Consider the following 18,693-nt stretch of genomic DNA (forward strand, 5'->3'; position numbering starts at 1 on the left):
ACTTACTCCATACTCTGTGCACTGTGTAACTAATGTTGAGTCTTTTCACTCAGTTCTGTCAGGCTCACGACTTTGAGTACATGACTGGTCGGGTGTGGATCGGTTTCTGGCTCATCTTCATCGTCCTGGTGATTGTGGCAGCAGAGGGCAGCTTCCTCGTCCGCTTCATCTCACCCTTTACCCAGGAGATTTTTGCTTTCCTCATCTCCCTTATCTTCATCTATGAGACTTTCTCCAAGCTCATCAAGGTAAAAAAAAAAAGCAAGACCCTTTTATTTATGTATGCATCCCCATTAGAAGACACCAGAATATTTTCTACTCCAATTGATGCAGATTGCATGAACAGTGTTTGTGAAAGGAAAAAACCATTACAGTCAGTCACTGGAGGATAAATATAGGCTGTTGTCTCGTCTCCAGGTGTTTAAGGAACATCCACTGATGGCAATGTACCCAAGTGATTCCACCCCAGCTACTGAGCTTCAAGAGGATGAGGGCCCCGTCTTCAACCAGCCCAACACTGCTCTGCTCTCTCTGGTTCTTATGATGGGCACTTTCTTCGTGGCTTTCTTCCTCAGGAAGTTCAGAAACAGTCGATTTTTAGGTGGCAAGGTAAAGTTTTAAAAACCTTAACTTAATCTGTGAATGTCAGAAGAACTTGGATATATCGTTTTGCATAGTTTGAATCAATAATATTGATGCTCCCATCAGTGCGTGTTTCCCTTCAAACTAAATATGAAGATGACTCTTTTCTTAGGCTTGTTTGTAGTAAATCTCCGGGGCGTGGTTAAGCTTTTTATAAATTATGTGTAATCCGACGTGTGCTGAGCAATGACTTGATTTAATTTATGTTTGGTTCCTCAATGTCCGCAGGCCAGAAGAATCATTGGTGACTTTGGCATCCCTATCTCAATTCTGGTTTCAGTGTTGGTGGACTACTCCATAACTGACACTTACACACAGGTACCTGCACTGTCAGTCACTTCGGTCACAGCAACAGTTGGTTTGTATTTTTTTTTACAGCTGTAACGCATCAATGCCTTTTCTCATCTGCTTTTAGAAACTCAATGTGCCGTCGGGCTTTTCAGTCACGTCCCCTGAGAAGAGAGGGTGGTTCATCAGTCCCTTTGGTGATAAGCAGCCCTTTCCAGCGTGGATGATGGGAGCAAGTATCGTACCTGCGCTTCTTGTCTTCATCCTCATCTTTATGGAAACTCAGATCACTTCGTATGTACACTGTGATTATCTACTGTAGTGGTGCTCTATGTGAAATTTCCACCTTTTAAACATTTCCTTGTTGTTCCTCTAATCTCTCAGATTGATAGTCAGTAAGAAGGAGCGACGGCTGGTTAAAGGCTCAGGTTTCCACCTGGATCTGCTGCTCATCGTCATCCTGGGTGCCATCTGCCCCCTTTTCGGCCTGCCGTGGCTCACCGCGGCCACTGTGCGCTCTGTCACTCATGTCAACGCACTCACAGTCATGAGCAAGGCCACGGCACCTGGTGAAAAGCCCATGATCCAGGAGGTGAAAGAGCAGAGGCTGACCGGGCTTCTTGTGGCTGTGCTTGTTGGTAAGAGGGAACGGGAGGGTAGTAACGGTGGGGTGTACAATCCTAGCGTAGCAACTGTAGCTAGGTGTGCAGGCCTGTCTCACTTCCTTTAGATGCTGAAAAGGTGCATGAGGTGGTAGTAATGAGTCTGTCCTGCTCTTTACTGGCTCTGGGGAAGATAACATGTCAGGAACTGCAGTCAAAGTTATGTTAGCATTACATTTGCCAAACCAGTCCTTATTCACGATGCATTTTCTCTTGTAAAAGTAAAGCATAGTGTTTGAAATAACTAATCTTAAAGCATAAATCTAATAACTGTGTTGCCTGTTTTTCTGTAGTTATCCAAAGTTTATGTTAGAATTCAAACCATTTTATTACATTTTTATCTACGGTACTATACACATAGCTTTAGCCTCAATCTTTGAACTCAAAACCATGAACTCGAGACCCTTTTACATGATTCTTATTTCTAAACAAATCATCTGGTTACATCAGCCAACTAGCAAAGTGTTAACATTAGCATTACCTTAAGCAAGCTACAGCTGATAAACTCAATGACAGTAGATTTCAGCCAAATCTACATTTAGTGCAGAGAAATGAGAAGCCTACCTCTGTTTAGTTATGTGTGAAGCTGCACAGATACTGTTTCCACAATTGCTGCAATTACTTAAGTGAGATTTTAATCTCGATGAGACCGTCTGATTAAATAAAGATTACATAAATAAAATGAAAATAGAACGCTTGACAGGCAAAGCAGCAATAACCAGGGGGACTGTGGCTTACTGGTTGGTGTAGAATTAATCAAGAAAAGCTTTAAATACCACAAAACATATCTTAAAAGTATTTCTCTCATTAAAATTAACAATAGATAAATCACATCAACGCACTAACAGACATGGTGCATCTGAAACGAGCTGAAGAAGAATTGCAACCATTTCCACAACAGTTGTTCTCCTTCGTTTTGAGGCCTCAGGGATTATAATTTTCTACAGCATTAATTACAGTGGTGGAATTTCCAGGCAAGTGATTGTTACGAGCGGCAAACGTGAGCTAGAAGGCACAGAGTGGCACTTCTGCAGCTCCTGCATGTCCACACATTCATGAAGTATGAATCAGCCCATGCAGCAGCTTAAAATGATTTCACATTCAGTCTAAAAACTGTCTGCAAAGTGAGCCAAAGCCATCGGTTTTGTTCATTTCAAAATGCAACATCAGACATGGCAACTTTGTTTTCATCCGCTGGCTGGTTTTGTACTAGTTTTCCAGCAGAGTATCTTGTTTCAGTTAAGGTAGAGTTAGGTCAAAGCCGTCTGAAGTATAGTTTGATCTAGTTTGGGTATACAACCTCGGTGAGTCATGATTGTTCAGCTTTTGTTTAATTGAAATGCTGGATGAGGAATAAGACTCTTGGATTAGTCCAACCAAAGCATCTGAACAGTGAGTATGTTTCAAATAAACAGCACTGACAGTGTGTTTGTCATGAGGGCTGTTCCCTTGTTGAATGAATAATTTTCTCCACAGCTGCACATTAGTGTCCATGTGAGTGTTTCAACCACAGTAATATCATCTGAAAACCTCTCCGCCCATCAGGTATGTCCATAGTGATGACAGATGTGCTCCGCCTCATCCCTCTGGCCGTGCTCTTTGGTATCTTCCTGTACATGGGGGTCACCTCTCTGACTGGCATCCAGCTGTATGAACGCATCACTCTCATGGTCACGCCTGCCAAGCATCACCCTGACCACATCTACGTCACCAAGGTAACACAAGCAGCGATGAATGTTTACATGCCCTCGTCTTGTGTTATTAGTGGTGAGGTGGAGAAGCAAAACCCAGCAAAGCGGTCACTGCAGCCGAGTCCAGGCAGCCAGAAACCAAAGGGGGTTCACCCTGAAGTTTGAGTTAACTCAGTCAGTGCAGAAATAACAGTGGCTCTCGTGTTGAGGAGATAAAGTCATGATACAACAGGACATAACAGACACCTGAATAATGGCTCATATAAGACAATAACATTTACATGCACATTAGTATTTTGATTTTGAGTCCTGGTCTTAGTTCCCTGATCATTCACATCTTTTTATGCATGATATGTGAACATTATCCAGGTTTCTACAGCAAGTCTCCACCACATCCAGCAAATCTGTCATTTGTGGATAAAGTGTTACACTGGAAAATAACAGTTTAGTTTCTGGCTGCTTGGTCACCGCTGCATTCATCATTCCAATCTGTAGATCCTCATTACATCCTCATGTTTTCAAAAGTATGATTGTTTTACTGACTAACTGCTATCAAACACAGCAAAGAATAGACATAAACCCGGATAAGGTGTTTGCATACTTTGGTATGCCCATTTGTATTGGAAAACTCCAGCTAGCATATTTGTGTTTCTCAAAACTGGAACAAAGGCTAATCCATCTTTCTGAAACCAGGATATTGTGTTAACATGCACAAACAATTACCAAGATACCTCAAAGTCATTACCATGATCATAATCAGGATACTAGTGTCAAATGTAAACCCAGAGATGTAGAGGAAGGATGGTGAAATTAAGCTGAGGTTAGGGGTAAAAAAAAAAGTAATTATGATGATGATAATAATAAATATTTCCTTAAAAAAAGACAAAAAAATTCAGTTTCTCATATTTATACAAAAGACTAGATGCATATTTTACCACTAGATGGAGCCAAAAACATGTAAGATTTTCATGAACCAGCCGAGCGATTTCGGAACGAGTGTGTGTGATGTGTCTTTGAGTGTCTATGTGTGTACGCCTGTGTGTCTGCAATGTGGTCTATGGTCTTATGGTTTTCTGCCCATTAACCACTATGTGTGTTGCTTCAGGTGAAGACATGGCGTATGAACATGTTCACCATCATTCAGCTGGCGTGCATCGTGGCTCTGTGGGTAGTGAAGTCCACTGAGGCCTCCCTGGCGTTCCCCTTCGTCCTCATCATGACGGTGCCGCTGCGCCGCCTCATCCTCTCCAGGATCTTTGAGGAGCGTGAGCTCCAGGCGGTGAGTTGGGCAGCAGAGGCTTTCCAGGAATGTTTGAATCGGTGCCACAATCATCTGATCTGAGACTTATTTTACAGCAGATTTAACATGAGATGGATGTTGGTATGTTTTTATATCTGTCTAAAACTAACATTTCTTAAAGAAATGCTACAAATGAGCTTCACACTTGACAGTCCTGATGATTTTCTCCTCTGTGATCATGGACAGCTTTCTCGTCCAAATATTTTCAAATGATATGCAAATATTTCTTTTTCCTCTGTGTTCTAACCAGAAAACGATTCACAGTCTATTGTGAGGCCGGGCTTCATGTTTTCTTGGTTTGATCTCCTAAACCCATATGTGTCATCACTGTCAGATTAAAACCTTCTATTTCCAAAATATAAACCTCTTCAGCAGCTAAGATAAACAGCTTTGTTCTTAACTTGACCACCATTTCTGTTGTGTTTATTCGGAGGTCTCATGATCCCAAGGCGCCGTAGAATGGCCTTAACCACCTTAAAATCAAGTCGAACATGAAAAAGTTTTACTTGAAAACGTCCATGTTTTCAGATCCCTCAACCCTCAGAGCTCCAGTCCTGTATAAACAAGTTTACTCACACTTTTTACAAACAAAGAAGAGAAAACATTAAGTCATATACACTGACAGGTAACTCATTGATTGGACACAGGTCTGATGATGTCATTCTGTGCCATCAGCTCTCTCTCTCTCTCTCGCTCACTCTATATATATATATATATATATATATATATATATATATATATATATATACACACACATATATATTTATGATAAATATAAAAAAATACTGTGGGTTTTTTATGGATTAAACAAATGAGGTATCAGGTGCTTGTGTGTTTCCCACAGTCTTTATTCTAAGCTAAGGTGGCTTCTTACTTGTCAGTAGTATCTTGTCAGGTAACTCTTAGCAAGAAAGCAAATAAGTGCATTTCTCTAAATGTTGAGCTTTTCCTTTCCTTTCATTTTTATCAGATTTAACAGTAGTTTAACTGTTGAATTCCTGGTTACATAACATATCAAATGTTATTACAGTTTTGATCTCATATGTTTAGTCCACACCGGATTTCTGCTGACAGCTCAGAAACCAGTCAAAAGCCCCCGACCTGGTTTGAACAGAACCAAACAGGTTGGGTGTTTCCTCATTGTGACCTGAGCAAACTTTGAATGAATCTTGACTGAAGGTAGTTTTGTCTTTTTACAGCTGGACTGTGACGAAGATTCTCCCAACTTTGATGAGGATGGACGAGATGAGTACAACGAGATCCACATGCTTGTGTAGATTTAAATTGGACCCAGCCACCAGGACTTCTCCATCCTCCAGCTCCGAACAATCAGAGCAAGCCTCTTTGGAAACCTCAGCCGTGACAGAGCGAGAGAGGAGCTACCATGAAGGTGTTTGTAAAATATACAAAAGCTATAGCTGGATAATAACTTCTTAGCATTGTTTATTCCAGTTTTTTTTTAAAAGAGCACACCTTATGTTAGATCTCTGTGGTAGTAGTGGTGTTGTGTTAACCTCCCCAAAGATGTTCTGTCACAGGCCAGCAAATAGCTCTGAGCACCCAACCTGAAGTGGAAGATGCAAAGCTAGCAGAACACCTACTTAACACAAACACTTAACCCAACTTTTTATCCTTATCTATCCCTTTAATTACTCTGCAGGTTCTGGGCATAAGTGCAATGATGATGGTGACCTCTGTGCTACAGCAGGCTGAATGATTTAGGCTAAATTTGGCAGTGAAAGTGGGAAATAGGGTCAATTTCCTTTCATTTCATTCCATTCAGGAAGTGGACTTTAATCAAACATGTATTATTGTATTAAGGTGAATTGACCCTAAATCTCATAGCCCTGAAAGAATTCCACTGCCTTCTTAGTTTAGCAGCCCTTTTTTCCCCTTTATACTACTAATGTTGCTGATAGGTTACAGTGAAGTGCAAGCAAAGAGTTAAGTGGTGCTTTTGCTTTCTGTACAGACTTTTAGTAATGAGCACTTTGACTGGACGAAAGTTTGCTTTTGTCACTGCCAGCCGAGCTCCCTGGCACGAAGTCTCCCCCTGAAACCAACATCTCTGCAGAGATTTTCCAAACCTCTGTTACTGTACTTTGTTAGGTGTTTAATGCCCAACGTACCAGTCCACTGACCTTATTATTGTGACCTTGGACGTATAACTAAATAGCTAACATGGTCTCAACCTTATTTTTCTACTTTGTTCCATTTATTATGTGTCCTTTGGACTTAATGCCACACCAGATTCTCAGAAACATTTAGACTCTATTTAGCTTAAACTGCTCTAAGAGTTAGCATGAAGTAAAAAAAAAATATATTGTATAGGTTGACACACTGAAACAGAAAATGTGTAATTATTCATCCATTCTTTCATCCTCTCTGCAAGATTTCCACAGCCTGGTGCATTTTTAACAGATGTCATGAATAATATAATAACACACTTGACTGGGAAAGCATAGAAACTAAGCAAACACTCAAGTACTAGAAATGCTGGGGAACAGTTGAGCGTTGGCAGGATGTATGAATGATGCATTGTACAGTAAAACTGTGAGCCTGGAATTATAATGCACCATCCGTATTTTGAAATACCAAGAGATTTAGTTTTCACCTCTTATATTGTGAGGCCATTACAGAATTCAAACACTTTTCAGAAACCTTACTTCTGCCACACAGAAACACATTTTTGTAAGAGCTGCTGTACATAAAAATGGCACAAAATTTCACAAGACACTTGATTATTCTGTAACATGTAAGTCGCGCACAGAATTGCGTGCAGTTCCTACATAAGTATAAGAAATAGATGTGGTTTCTGGTTGTGTGTCTGAACGTCCGTTCGTCCATCCCTTTCTCGTGAACACGATATATCAGTAACACCTAGAGCGAACTTCTTCAAATTTGGCACAAATGTCCGCTTGGTCTCAACGATGAACTAATGAGAATTTGGTGGTCAAACGTCAAGCTCACTGTGACCGCACAAAATATGTCTCTGACCATAACTCACAAATTCACACACTAATGACACAATTTAAGTCACATTTTATATCCAAATGGTCAAAGGTCTAGCATGCTACTATTCAATGCTGTAACTCAGGAAGAGGAGATTGTGACCATATTTCCTGCAACCTGGCTAGTTGGCAGAGGCATACATACAAATTCTAGTTTGCTATGTCCTGACAACAGATATGACATTCCCGACGCTCAAATTACTTGATCTTTGGGGGGCATACAGTGAATGTAGTCAGATTTAAGCCTGAGGTTTGGGAATCAACAAGAAGAGGCCAAAATGAAAGATTAAGTGGATGTTACTTGGATGTGCCGTGTCAGCACTTCCAAACGTGGTGATAATAAAGTTTGACTCAGAAATAAATCTGAAAGATGTTAGATAGAAAGGATTAACCAATATAGAAGGGAAGAAAGCTTCTGCACACTGTCACTCCTCCTAAGAAAATCAATATTTAATCAATAAATAACACTGTCAGAGGTGTGTGCAGACCTTTTGTGCATGTCAACCTCTGCACTGCATGTACAGCAACATAAGTGTAAGCAGGGATCAGCAGAGAGACACTGTGGCAACTGAAGAGGTTTCTGTGAATAGTTAGAGAGAAAAAAACTCATCACGTTTTGTCGTGTTCACCACATGATTTTGTTGCTGCGGGTATACAACTAACTTAAAAAAACATTTCAAAAGTGCTTAAAAATGAAGCACAGACTGTGGTATTTAAAAGTAAAAAAAAAAATACTTCTAAGGGTCAGCAGTATATAAGGATTTATGTATGCCAACTACAAGATTTAGTATATTTCATTTCACATAACCATGTCCTACATTCCAAGCCATGCAAGAATTTTGTCTCAGGGGAAACTGACCTTCGATCTGTAAATATTGCTTCCCAGCCTTTAGTTTGTTGTCTTTTTGTGTACATAAAAGCGGTCAAGGCAATCCAACACTTTCAATGTGAAAATATACGCCATACAGTCCAGGCTTTTGTGTTATACAATAGAGAAAAGGAGGTCACTGGGAGAGAATAATGTGTTTACTCCAGTGAAGTGACATGGACTTTTAACTGTAAATTAATCTTTTTTTTTTTTTTTTTCCTCCGTCGTTCTCTTTTGGCCTCCACTTGAAGCTTAACTTTGATGTGAAGCATACACCTGCTGGAGTCTGCATTTCATTCTGCAGCTCAAAAAGTTAATGAGTTATTGAATCTGCTTTACATGAGCAGTCCATGGCAGTTTCATTTAAAATTGGCCGTGTTGTTAATGGACCTTTTTAGCCATGTGTTTATGTTTCAGGGTTCAAAAAGAGAAGAATGGTTAAGTGAGGGCTAAGATAAAATTTCTCCATCATATTTGGCCTCACTGTGTTCATGACATGACTGAATGTAAATGTTTGGCTGCCTGTGTTTTCAGGTGCGTGATTTCACTTTATGGAAGTTTTATGGAATTTATTTGTTTAGACTTGAAGATGCTTTTAGCTAAACATGAAGGATTATCTGTAGATGGATTTGAGTCTCTTAGCCAAGATTTTAAATACTGAGGTTTAGCACATCACACCCCCACAAATGTTATGTAAAATGCTCTATTATTAGTGTTTAATTCATTGAGCTGTTTTGTTAATTTTTATTTTTCATTAAAAACAATCTTGTATCCCTACATGATTGTTTAAAAGCTGTTTTTAAACAGGAATTAAATTCAAATTTAGTCAAATTTAAAAGATTTAGGAACATGACCTCTGCGTCCTAGATAGTAGCTAGCAGTAAGGCTCCTCTGCTCTTTGTCTTCTGTGTCACACATCCTGTGTTTTGACAGGTTATATTCCTTTCATGTAAACTCCAACAGTAAGCAGAGCAGTCCCTTGAACTTAACCTGGGATATCATTTGGTTATAAGATTTTAATTATGAACCTAATAGCCTTTAATCAAAAACAAAGGTCTGACATTCTCAACACCTAAGATTTTGCTGAATTTGCTCTAAAAAATAAAAACAGCATTTAAACAGGGTTTTACTTTAAACTATTTTTTTCCCCCGTAAGTATCTATTTATACTCTTGATTACTAGCTTGATTAAAGCTTGATTTTGTTTTGTGTCCAATCAACAGTTTTTTCATGAATTAACTTCCATGTTGCACAGGCATATGGTACATTTATTTAACAGTTCCAAGATCAATGTTAGGAGCAACAAAGATATGATGGACAAAAACATTTTGATCTGATAAGGATCAAAATATTGAAATAAAGCTTATTTAAAGACAGGTTAGAAAATATTGAGAAGTCTTTTTCTTTTTTTCTTTTTTTTTTCGTAGTTTATACTAAATTAGCCCATAAACATCTTAAATAAGTCTTGAATTTTTAGCCAGGGGACTTGTGGATAGGCATCTGCTATCTAAATCCAGTGGAGCTATGTATTTGCTGGTTGGTTGACCCACTGTGGTAAAGAACTCACAGGGGTCTATGGCCTTTGTTGTTAGAGAATACAAGTCTGCGAAGCCTGTTCAACAAATCCACGTGTTCTTGTTATGACAAGAACTGGTGTGTCTGAGTAGGCCATAGCCCAGACTGAACCGGCAAGCATATACTTAGCAAAACATCCTTTCAGTATTTAGACAAGTGAAAAATGGAATCGTGGGTATTATTTAAGATAATAAAAGGTGTGGCGCTGCCACTCGGTCCTGTCTGGGCGCTAGATGTTGAAACATGCAAGATGAAAAGAAAAATAATTTTTTTGACCTTCAAAATGTTCTGCCTTGTCAGTGTTCTGAGTTCCCCACATTTCATCACCTTACACCACCTCAGTAGCAGGGCAGACCACCCACCCAAATCTAAGGCTCTGTTATTTTTGAGCCTCTTTTCATTCAACATTGTTGGTTGGAGTAAAGGCGTCTGGGTACCTGAGAGTTCTAGCATATGGAATAGCGTATTAGGTTCAGCCGTTTTTTTAAATATAAATCAGATACGTGTGAAATTAAATCACCTATTATAAGGAAGGTTGTTCATGCTGATATTCCCAAAATCAACAGAATTATAGGTATAACTCCAGGAATGCCATTAAAATTTCTTTAACTGCACTTCATACCAAAGGGTTAGTTCCTTAGTGGGATTATTTTCCTAAATTTGGTTTTCATTGACATATATTGTTAGTGAGCTCCCTTGCTGTAAACAAAGTACTATCCGCATAAATGTTATATATTTAATTCAGTAAATTTATTTATTTTTTGGTGACAGAACCATGACGACACCACCTGGATAGTATTGTTTTTTTTTGTTTTTTTTGTTTTGATATCCATACCACTCATCTAAAGCTATGGTTTCCATAAAATATCAATATTTATCTCAAAACACTGTTAAAGCTGCAATAAGTATTCAACATCTAGAGCACGGATGGCAACTCTTCAACAAACTTGCAGCAACAAGCCTTGATATACTATTTCACGTGGTCAAGGAATACTGATTAATTTATTAGCAATTAATTTCCTAGTTCCACATCCAGCAGAGACATGGTCATCCCATTGGATTTGAGTATTTTTGTACAATATGCCTTTGGTGTAGTCTACCAGCTCTGAAGAAAAATGGTGCATTTCTCTTTGGACTGCTAGATGGTGAATTCTCTTCAATGCCCTTGTTTACGTCGGCTCCCTGTCACGCTGGGCACATAGAGCTGCAGATTTAGGTGCTGATTCTCAGTGAGATCAGCAGCACTAGCATCCATTTCACATTATAGTCATTAGATTCAATGTTAAAACATTGCTTAATGGAGCTTTACATTGTTTTGATGACACACAGATGGTCTTCATGAGGTCTACACAACAATCATTTGACGTATTAATCTGATGATTTTATGAAATGCAGTATGTTTGCATTTATAACACAGACTGACACTTGGAACATGTGGATACTTGAATAGCAGGCCCATCCTGCTATTGGTGTAAAGAGGTTTTCAAACAACTGTAAAATGTTATTTTTTTGTCTGAAATAAATATTTATTATGTGTTTCAAATACAAACAGAATCCGTCTCTTTTCTCAGCGTAACAATGTAAAATACAATACAAATGTTTTAGGTAGCCTATAAGACCCACTTCTTTAAAGTTAGTGTGAAATGTGAGGTTTTATTTTTGTCTACTGTAAGTGCCAGATGGGTGGGGTTAACTATAAAATACAAAAAAGAAAAGTTCAGATATTCACAGACAGTCAAGTATGATTTTCCATGTCTACAACGTAAATACCTCACCCACCCGCCACAGAGAGATATAGAGAATTTGACATTTGAGGAGAAAACATTGCTACAACATCAATAAATGGCTTGACAGTTGCCTTAGAAGGAATATCTGTCAGTCATATTGCACCTTTGATATTAAACAATGTCATGTTTTAGTATAAAAATGAAAAGATTTTATAGTAGAAAATATTACCTATGAATGGACACTTTGACGATAATATTAATGGAGTATTATATGTTGGTCTGTTTTTTAATATGTGTGTCTGTGTGCATTTAGCTATTAAAGGAAAATACATCAGAGCCCCAAAGTGCCAGGCATCAGTGTGTCCCAGGTGGTGAGATATGTACATAAAAGAGGCATGAAGAGTGTGACAATGATACCAGGTGTTATGAACATGACAAGAGTGGTGAGTGGGGGGTCGTGGACCTGTCCACAGAGCCAGAAGTACATCTGATGGACATCCAGGAAGACCCTGTCTACCAGAAACCTGTGACCTTTACACGAAGTCGAATTTGCCAAGTTGTCCACGCAAAGCTTCAGTTTGTTGTAAATGCTGCAGAGGTAGAGAGAAAGTCAAAGGATAATGTCAAATGCCTCTTCAACCAGAGGATTTACAGGATTTGGCTTTGATTTTGACTAAACTTGATGACAAATAACATTTTCCCATTCATTTGAAAAACCGAAAAGGCCATCATGGCCCTTTGAAGCTGTGCAACGTGGCTTTGCATTACCAAGAAAAGGTAACTGAGATATTTAAGGTACTTAAGGATAATGTAAACTGACATGAGCCAAAATAATGTACTGATGGTGGTTCTGAGCGTTTTATGGATGGAACAATCACCCACTGATATTTAGGAGGCGGCTTACGTTTCACTGTTAAGTTTTGATTTGTCATGCCTTTTGGGTGGGGAGGCGACCATAGCCTCACTAAACCAGCATAAATCTCACAGGCAGTTGTCACTACGAGATTTTAGTATGGAAAACATCCAATGAGGTTCAATTGAGCCTGACAGCTGGAAGCCTGATCAACAAGCAGGGCTCCTTGTGATGATGGACGCTCCACCCTAACACGCCATTTGAGCTCTATGAGAGAGCAGCCTCAGAGCATGTTAACAGTAAAATATGGATTATCACAGCCAAAATTAAAGTCTACTGTAGGTAGCATGGCAAGAGCGAAAGTCTCCACAAACAACTGCTGTCTGGAAATATGAGCCCAGGACTAATTAGCTGTAACTGTGACCTGCACCAAATGCAGCCAGGAAACAGGAAAGTATCTGACTTTCCCATTAAGGTCATATATCTTCGCTGTAAAGTTCATAAAAACTGTCTAACATGCCACTTTACTTACCTGTTCTGAGTTTTCACTCTCTTGGCTCAAAAATGTTGAGCTGGGGAACAACTGCTTGTCTCCTCAACGACAACTAATTAGAGTCTGATATTAGTTCACATATAGGCCTAACTCTACTCCAGGAAAGATAACCACATCAGCTAAGTGGTAACAAAAATAAATGAAAACTTACGGTATTACAGTAGGCCATGGGCACCTATCCTGGTAGCCACTAGTCTCCATGCTGCTGTTGAACTTTGACAGGCAGTTATCAACATTACTGTCAAACATATGGTGGTCACATGGAGGAACAACAGATTTTGCAGCCATTCCTGGAGAAAACAACACTCAACATAAGAGAGAGCTGACAGTCCTGAACATTTTCAAGACTGACTAATATCATAAACACGGGCATGGTTGCTTAATGTCTGTTAAGATGAGTATAAACAAAGTAATCCTCAAAAAATAACACTTCCGTTAAAAACTATACCAGATGGTTTTGAGGTTAATATATTTCAGCAACGACTGGATGAGACTCAGTCCATAGCAAATGGCTAAATCTGAAAACATACTTAAGTGAGAAAATGACAGATGCCTACATTAGCATTTTATCCTTTTTGCTCCTCTGAAGGTCAGCAAATAACAAAAGCCAACATCTGGTCAGTAGCGGGAAAGACAGAGCCTGGTTACTCTGCTGAGCCTCAGTTAAACTGCTCATGTTCTCCGCTGAATGAGCGAGGGACAGTCATTTGACAATGGGTTTTAAATGCTACCTGTTAACCCAGCAAACACCAGCTGATCTTGCTGATCTTCAGTACATAAACCAAGCTGTGTCAGTATTACAGCTTACCTGTCCAGGTGAAGACAAGTGCCAGCAAGCATGCAGTCAGCACCATCTGTTAACAAAAACAATCACTGCGAAAATTAATCAATGAGGAAGGACAACACTTGTCCTACATACTACAAGATATTCAAATACATGAATTCAGCAATAAATCAGTTCATTTTTTATCAGTGAGTCACAGCATATGATTTTTGACACAGTTATGTGTACCAGGCATTTTGGACCAACAAGCATGGATGCAAATCTTTACATGTATGTGTACTGTACAAAGTGCAGTGGGGTCCAGATTCTAGTGAAACAGTGAACCCTACTGTATGTTTTCACTAATGAAGATGAATTGGTGGTAATGTCAGAGATACAACAAGTTCCCTGCTTCCTCTGTAAACAACTTAATCCTCTAAAATGTTTGTTGTCTCAATTCAGAATATCTCAAATCAGGAAAAATCATTTTCCCACACTTGAGAGATAATGTGCAAGACGGGAGCATGATTAAAAGTCTAACCAAATTACAGTGGAAATCCTTGATATACCAACAGTTTCTTGCTGTAGAGCTGGTGACCCATGATCAAACTGCAGGAGATGCCTTCGTACTCGTACTAGAGCTGCCACTCCTTAAATTTAAAATTTGACCCTTACATTTACCAACCTCTATTTCTTCCCAAGTCCAGCCTCACATTTTGAAAATAATAACAAAAATAACAAGAATGAGCGCCGTATGAAACAGACGTGACGGCCATCTGCTTCCTGGACATTCCCACAAATTAATACATTTATCTCGTGGGAGGTAGACACTGAAAACAGATGTTAACAGGGAATGCCATGAGAAGAGGATTTGTTTTTTCCTTTGCTTTAATGTGCATTCATGTAACATCTGTACTCATATGGCACAAATATACTATATGATGTGTATTCCTATTATTCCTTACTTGTCAAGTTAGTTACAGGTCCATATGGAAGGTTTGAGATTTTATCAAACTGTGTGAAATAAAAGGGTTTAATGTCTATCACATCATTTATATGAATAACACAGAAGAATAAGATAATGAACTCAGTACATTTATCATTTATGTAACGCAGGTATAAAATGTTAAAACCTTAAACTGATAAATAAAGAAAAAATTCTCCATACCTTATCTTTTTTTTTTTTCGTGCTGCTATTTATTCCCTTTTAAAATCCCTTGTTAAAAGCCCAAGTGGAACCTGTGCTGAAGATGCTTCAAATCATTCATGTACCAGCCAACTAACATGTGCACAACTGCATGGTCACAAAAAGCTTCTGTGTTCATCTGCTCCAGTTTCTTATCAGTGCACCTCGGAGCTAATTTGATTGTGCAACAGCAAAAGACAGCCTGCTTCCTTTCCCACACTGAGCCTGGCTGTTCCCATGATACCCGAAGACTTGTTTCAGGCACACCCCCAAGAGACCCTTGAATTACGAGGCCTCAGTGTTAGCAAGCCTGCATGGTGGTATCTCAAAACTAAAATAGATGTCAGAGTTTTTTTTGTTTTTTTGATGGTGAGGAGTGAATCTTATTCCTATTTAGGATCAGAGGAGTGGACCATAATCTGCTAACCCAGAATGCACTCAGAAAAAGGTGGAGTAATACCTTGAACATGTTGACGAGCTGTTATTACAGAGCCAGCATACACACAAACAGAAAGACAAACATTCACAACCAGAGGCATTTTATAGTTTCCAGATCACATGAGCCTCATGTCTGAGCTTGAGCCAGAGCTCCTGGACGAAACACACAGAAACCTGCAGGTTCCCATCCATGCCCAGCACTTTCACTGCTGGCTGGACCTGCACGTATTCAGATATGAACATGAAAACATACAAAGACATTTTTGTGTACTTGCATTTTTATGAAGATAGCTTTTAATTATCTCATTTCACAAAGCCCTTAGTTAAACTAAGCTTGACCATAATTAAGTTAGAAATCAGCTGTGTTTGCTAATTGCAGCTGGAGTGAAACCAAATTGGTGACACAAGTTTTATCCCCCAGTGAGACACAAGATACTAAAGTTAAGAAAGTCACCCACTTATAAATATGAATCCAAACACTTTCACTTGGTGTTGTATGTCAGTTCTAACAGGAGAGTTCATCTACCAGTCCTCAAACATTTTGATGCACCTAACAGACAGTGAGTCAATGACAATTTCCACTGGTGAACTACAGGGTGTCAAAGGCACCTAGAAAACACGTTCAAGCTAAAATGACATAAGCGAAATGATTACTGGCAGTTACCAAATCTGACGTCTGTTCACACAAAAATAATCAATAATCCTAATAATTTAAAGCAGCAGTAATTCATTTTGTGGCCACTTGGGGGCAGCAGAACAAGCTGCAAACAAAAACACTGGCATATTATCGTCTTAAAATTGTTGTAATAGTGAACGTGTTACACATCCAGCAGGTACGGAGCAACACGAGCTTTCATTTGAAGTTGTATTTTTGTTTACGCATGACAAATGTAAGTCCAATATTCACTCTTATCTTTGCTCTTTTTTAGTCTCCAGCAACTCCTGAGAGAACTTTCGGGCTCCACTATGTGCACCAGTTAGTCACTAACTTTGTCTGTCTGCTGTTTGTTGCTGGGCAGGCTCCAGAGATAGCCAAAAGGGAAAGCCAAAAACCAAAACAATGCTAAGAAGATACTAAACGACCCCATAAAATGAAGGGGAACTACATATTCGGCTGATGATTCTCTGAGGTTTGAAGTGCTCTTTCTTTCTTCGTGGGACTTTCCTGTGTGGAGAGCAGATGTTACAGCATCTTCAGTAGAGTGGTTGGAGTGGCGAGCTAAATATAGGGGGTCAAGTGTGATGGGGATTCTCTGCAGGACCAGCCTCTCGAAGCACTTCTTGATGATCAGTGAGAGTGCTGTGGGGCGCATTGGGGTGTCGGTGGTCGACTTGAAAAATACGGGGATGGCTGCTTGGGCCAGAGAGATGTTCACAGTGTCTGTGAGGACCATTGCCAGCTGTCCAGTACAGGATTTGATGACATAACCTGGGATTTTGTCTGTTTTTGCTGCTGGGGCAGAGATGGCCTTTCACATTACACCCAGTAATTTGGTTACATAACAATATTGATTAGTGCAGCTTTAACCAAACTAGATCAACAAAAACTTTTAGCTGTGTGGCTAGCTTTGTTTGTACCATGTATAAGCAAGTTACAGGCAATAGTTTAACAGGAAGTGAACTTTTCAGCTACTAAAAGTTGAAACATACTGTAACTGTAGCACCACTTAAATTACCACTGGATACTGGATCAAATTCAATCCTAGCTCTACATGTACAGTCACTGTTTAGAAAAAAAAAAAAAAAAAGAAGAAGAAGACTGGACAGACTGTACAGTTTCTTGCTGCAGGGCTGTTTGGTGTTCTCTGGAGTAATTACACGATAATCTGCTTCGACAGATCTGGTACTGAGCCTGCTTCCCCAAGCACATATAACAAAAAAATTGTATTAAACTGTGTGGCCTAAAAGCAGATTAATGATCTTTTCTCTCACTCTCTTGGAGTCTTTCTTTCAGGACTGTGCAGACAAATACAGCACAGGACAACCATCACTGTAACACTCCACCGATCTGAGTGGCCAGACAGAAAACTAAAGGACTCAGACTGTGAGAAACAGTATTCTCTGGTCTGATGAAACCAAGGTTGACCTGTTTGACCTCATTTCTAAGCATAATGTGTGACGTTTGGAAGTTTTTTTTCAATCTCCACGCAGGATCTCTGGCACTCAGCCAGAGTGACCGTCAGGTTCACTTCTTCCATTTAAGAATTATGGAGACCTCTGTGCTCTTGGGAACATTCAATGAGCCAGAATGTTTTTTCTTTTTTTTTAATTTTTTTTTTTTTTGTAGCCGTGTGCAGATCTGTGTGACAGAATCCTGTCTCTGAGCTCTGAAGGCAGTTCCTTGTCTTCCCATGGCTTGGTTTTTGCTCTGATCTGCATTTTCAGTTGTGAGGCCTTCTCCTTTCCAAATCATGTGTCATTCAATTCAATTCAAATTTTTTTTGTATAGTGACAAATCATAACAAACATAATCCCAAGGCTCTTTACAAGGCAAGGTCAAGACCATACAATATTATAGTGGGGGGTAGAGGGGAGGAAAAACTCCCTTTTAACAGGAAGAAACCTCCAACAGACCCGGCGAAGCAAAGAGTCTGAATACTGTGCTCTGTCATTATGAGGTATTTGGTGTAGATTCATGGGGGAAAAGAAGGGGTCTGAATACTTTCTGTACTGTGCACACACTCCTTTGTATATGTGTAACTGTATCTTGTCATGGATAACCTTCAGTGCAGTTTGTGGTTAATGATAGAACAATGATGTTTTTAACTCTACATATTTTATAATAATTTACTAACCTTACAAACTCAAAGGTCTTTTAACAGTCACACGGGTGAAGTCAAACTGTGTGTTTTTGTTTTGTAGAACAAAATAAATAAAAGCAAGATGAACCTTTTTTTGTGCTAATCCTGCTGTTTCATTATGAATCATTGAGCTTTTTTTTTTTTTTCCTACACTCTCACAGCATTTAGTGCTGGATATCAGAATCCTCCCAAATATAGGCCTTCTTTTCACTTCTCTCCTTTGAATTATACGCATGACTGAGGAAAATGACTGACTGTGGAAAATGTGACCACCTGTCTGTGGTATTCCATTTGTCTCGACTAAATGACTCTCTGAAAGATGGATCTTTCAGGAGC

At 39.3% G+C, this 18,693-nt stretch overlaps 1 protein-coding gene and 1 long non-coding RNA gene across 4 annotated transcripts in view; one reads left to right on the plus strand and one right to left on the minus strand.

Annotated features, from left to right (window-relative positions):
* Positions 1–11,585, plus strand: part of slc4a3 (solute carrier family 4 member 3) — a 53,348-nt gene extending 41,763 nt beyond the window's left edge. For all 3 annotated transcript variants that reach the window (XM_071490987.1, XM_071490910.1, XM_071491070.1), the window contains 8 exons: positions 54–248; positions 418–609; positions 871–960; positions 1,058–1,224; positions 1,315–1,568; positions 3,138–3,307; positions 4,389–4,562; positions 5,783–11,585. In XM_071490987.1, the coding sequence (XP_071347088.1) occupies positions 54–248; positions 418–609; positions 871–960; positions 1,058–1,224; positions 1,315–1,568; positions 3,138–3,307; positions 4,389–4,562; positions 5,783–5,860 (1,320 nt within the window). In that variant the 3' untranslated portion in view covers positions 5,861–11,585. The remainder of the gene's footprint in view (positions 1–53; positions 249–417; positions 610–870; positions 961–1,057; positions 1,225–1,314; positions 1,569–3,137; positions 3,308–4,388; positions 4,563–5,782) is intronic.
* LOC139628990 (uncharacterized) lies at positions 11,546–15,304 on the minus strand. Its single transcript, XR_011692892.1, has 4 exons — positions 15,101–15,304; positions 13,978–14,023; positions 13,321–13,459; positions 11,546–12,353 (listed from the first exon to the last, which is right to left on the minus strand). It is a non-coding gene; the product is annotated as an uncharacterized lncRNA (long non-coding RNA).
* Positions 15,305–18,693: the final 3,389 nt, after the last annotated feature.

The sequence above is a fragment of the Trachinotus anak genome, unplaced genomic scaffold, assembly GCF_046630095.1.
Source record: "Trachinotus anak isolate AG129_WGS33_773 ecotype Australia unplaced genomic scaffold, CSIRO_AGI_Tana_v1 ptg000001l, whole genome shotgun sequence".
Classification (NCBI taxonomy): Eukaryota; Metazoa; Chordata; class Actinopteri; order Carangiformes; family Carangidae; genus Trachinotus; species Trachinotus anak.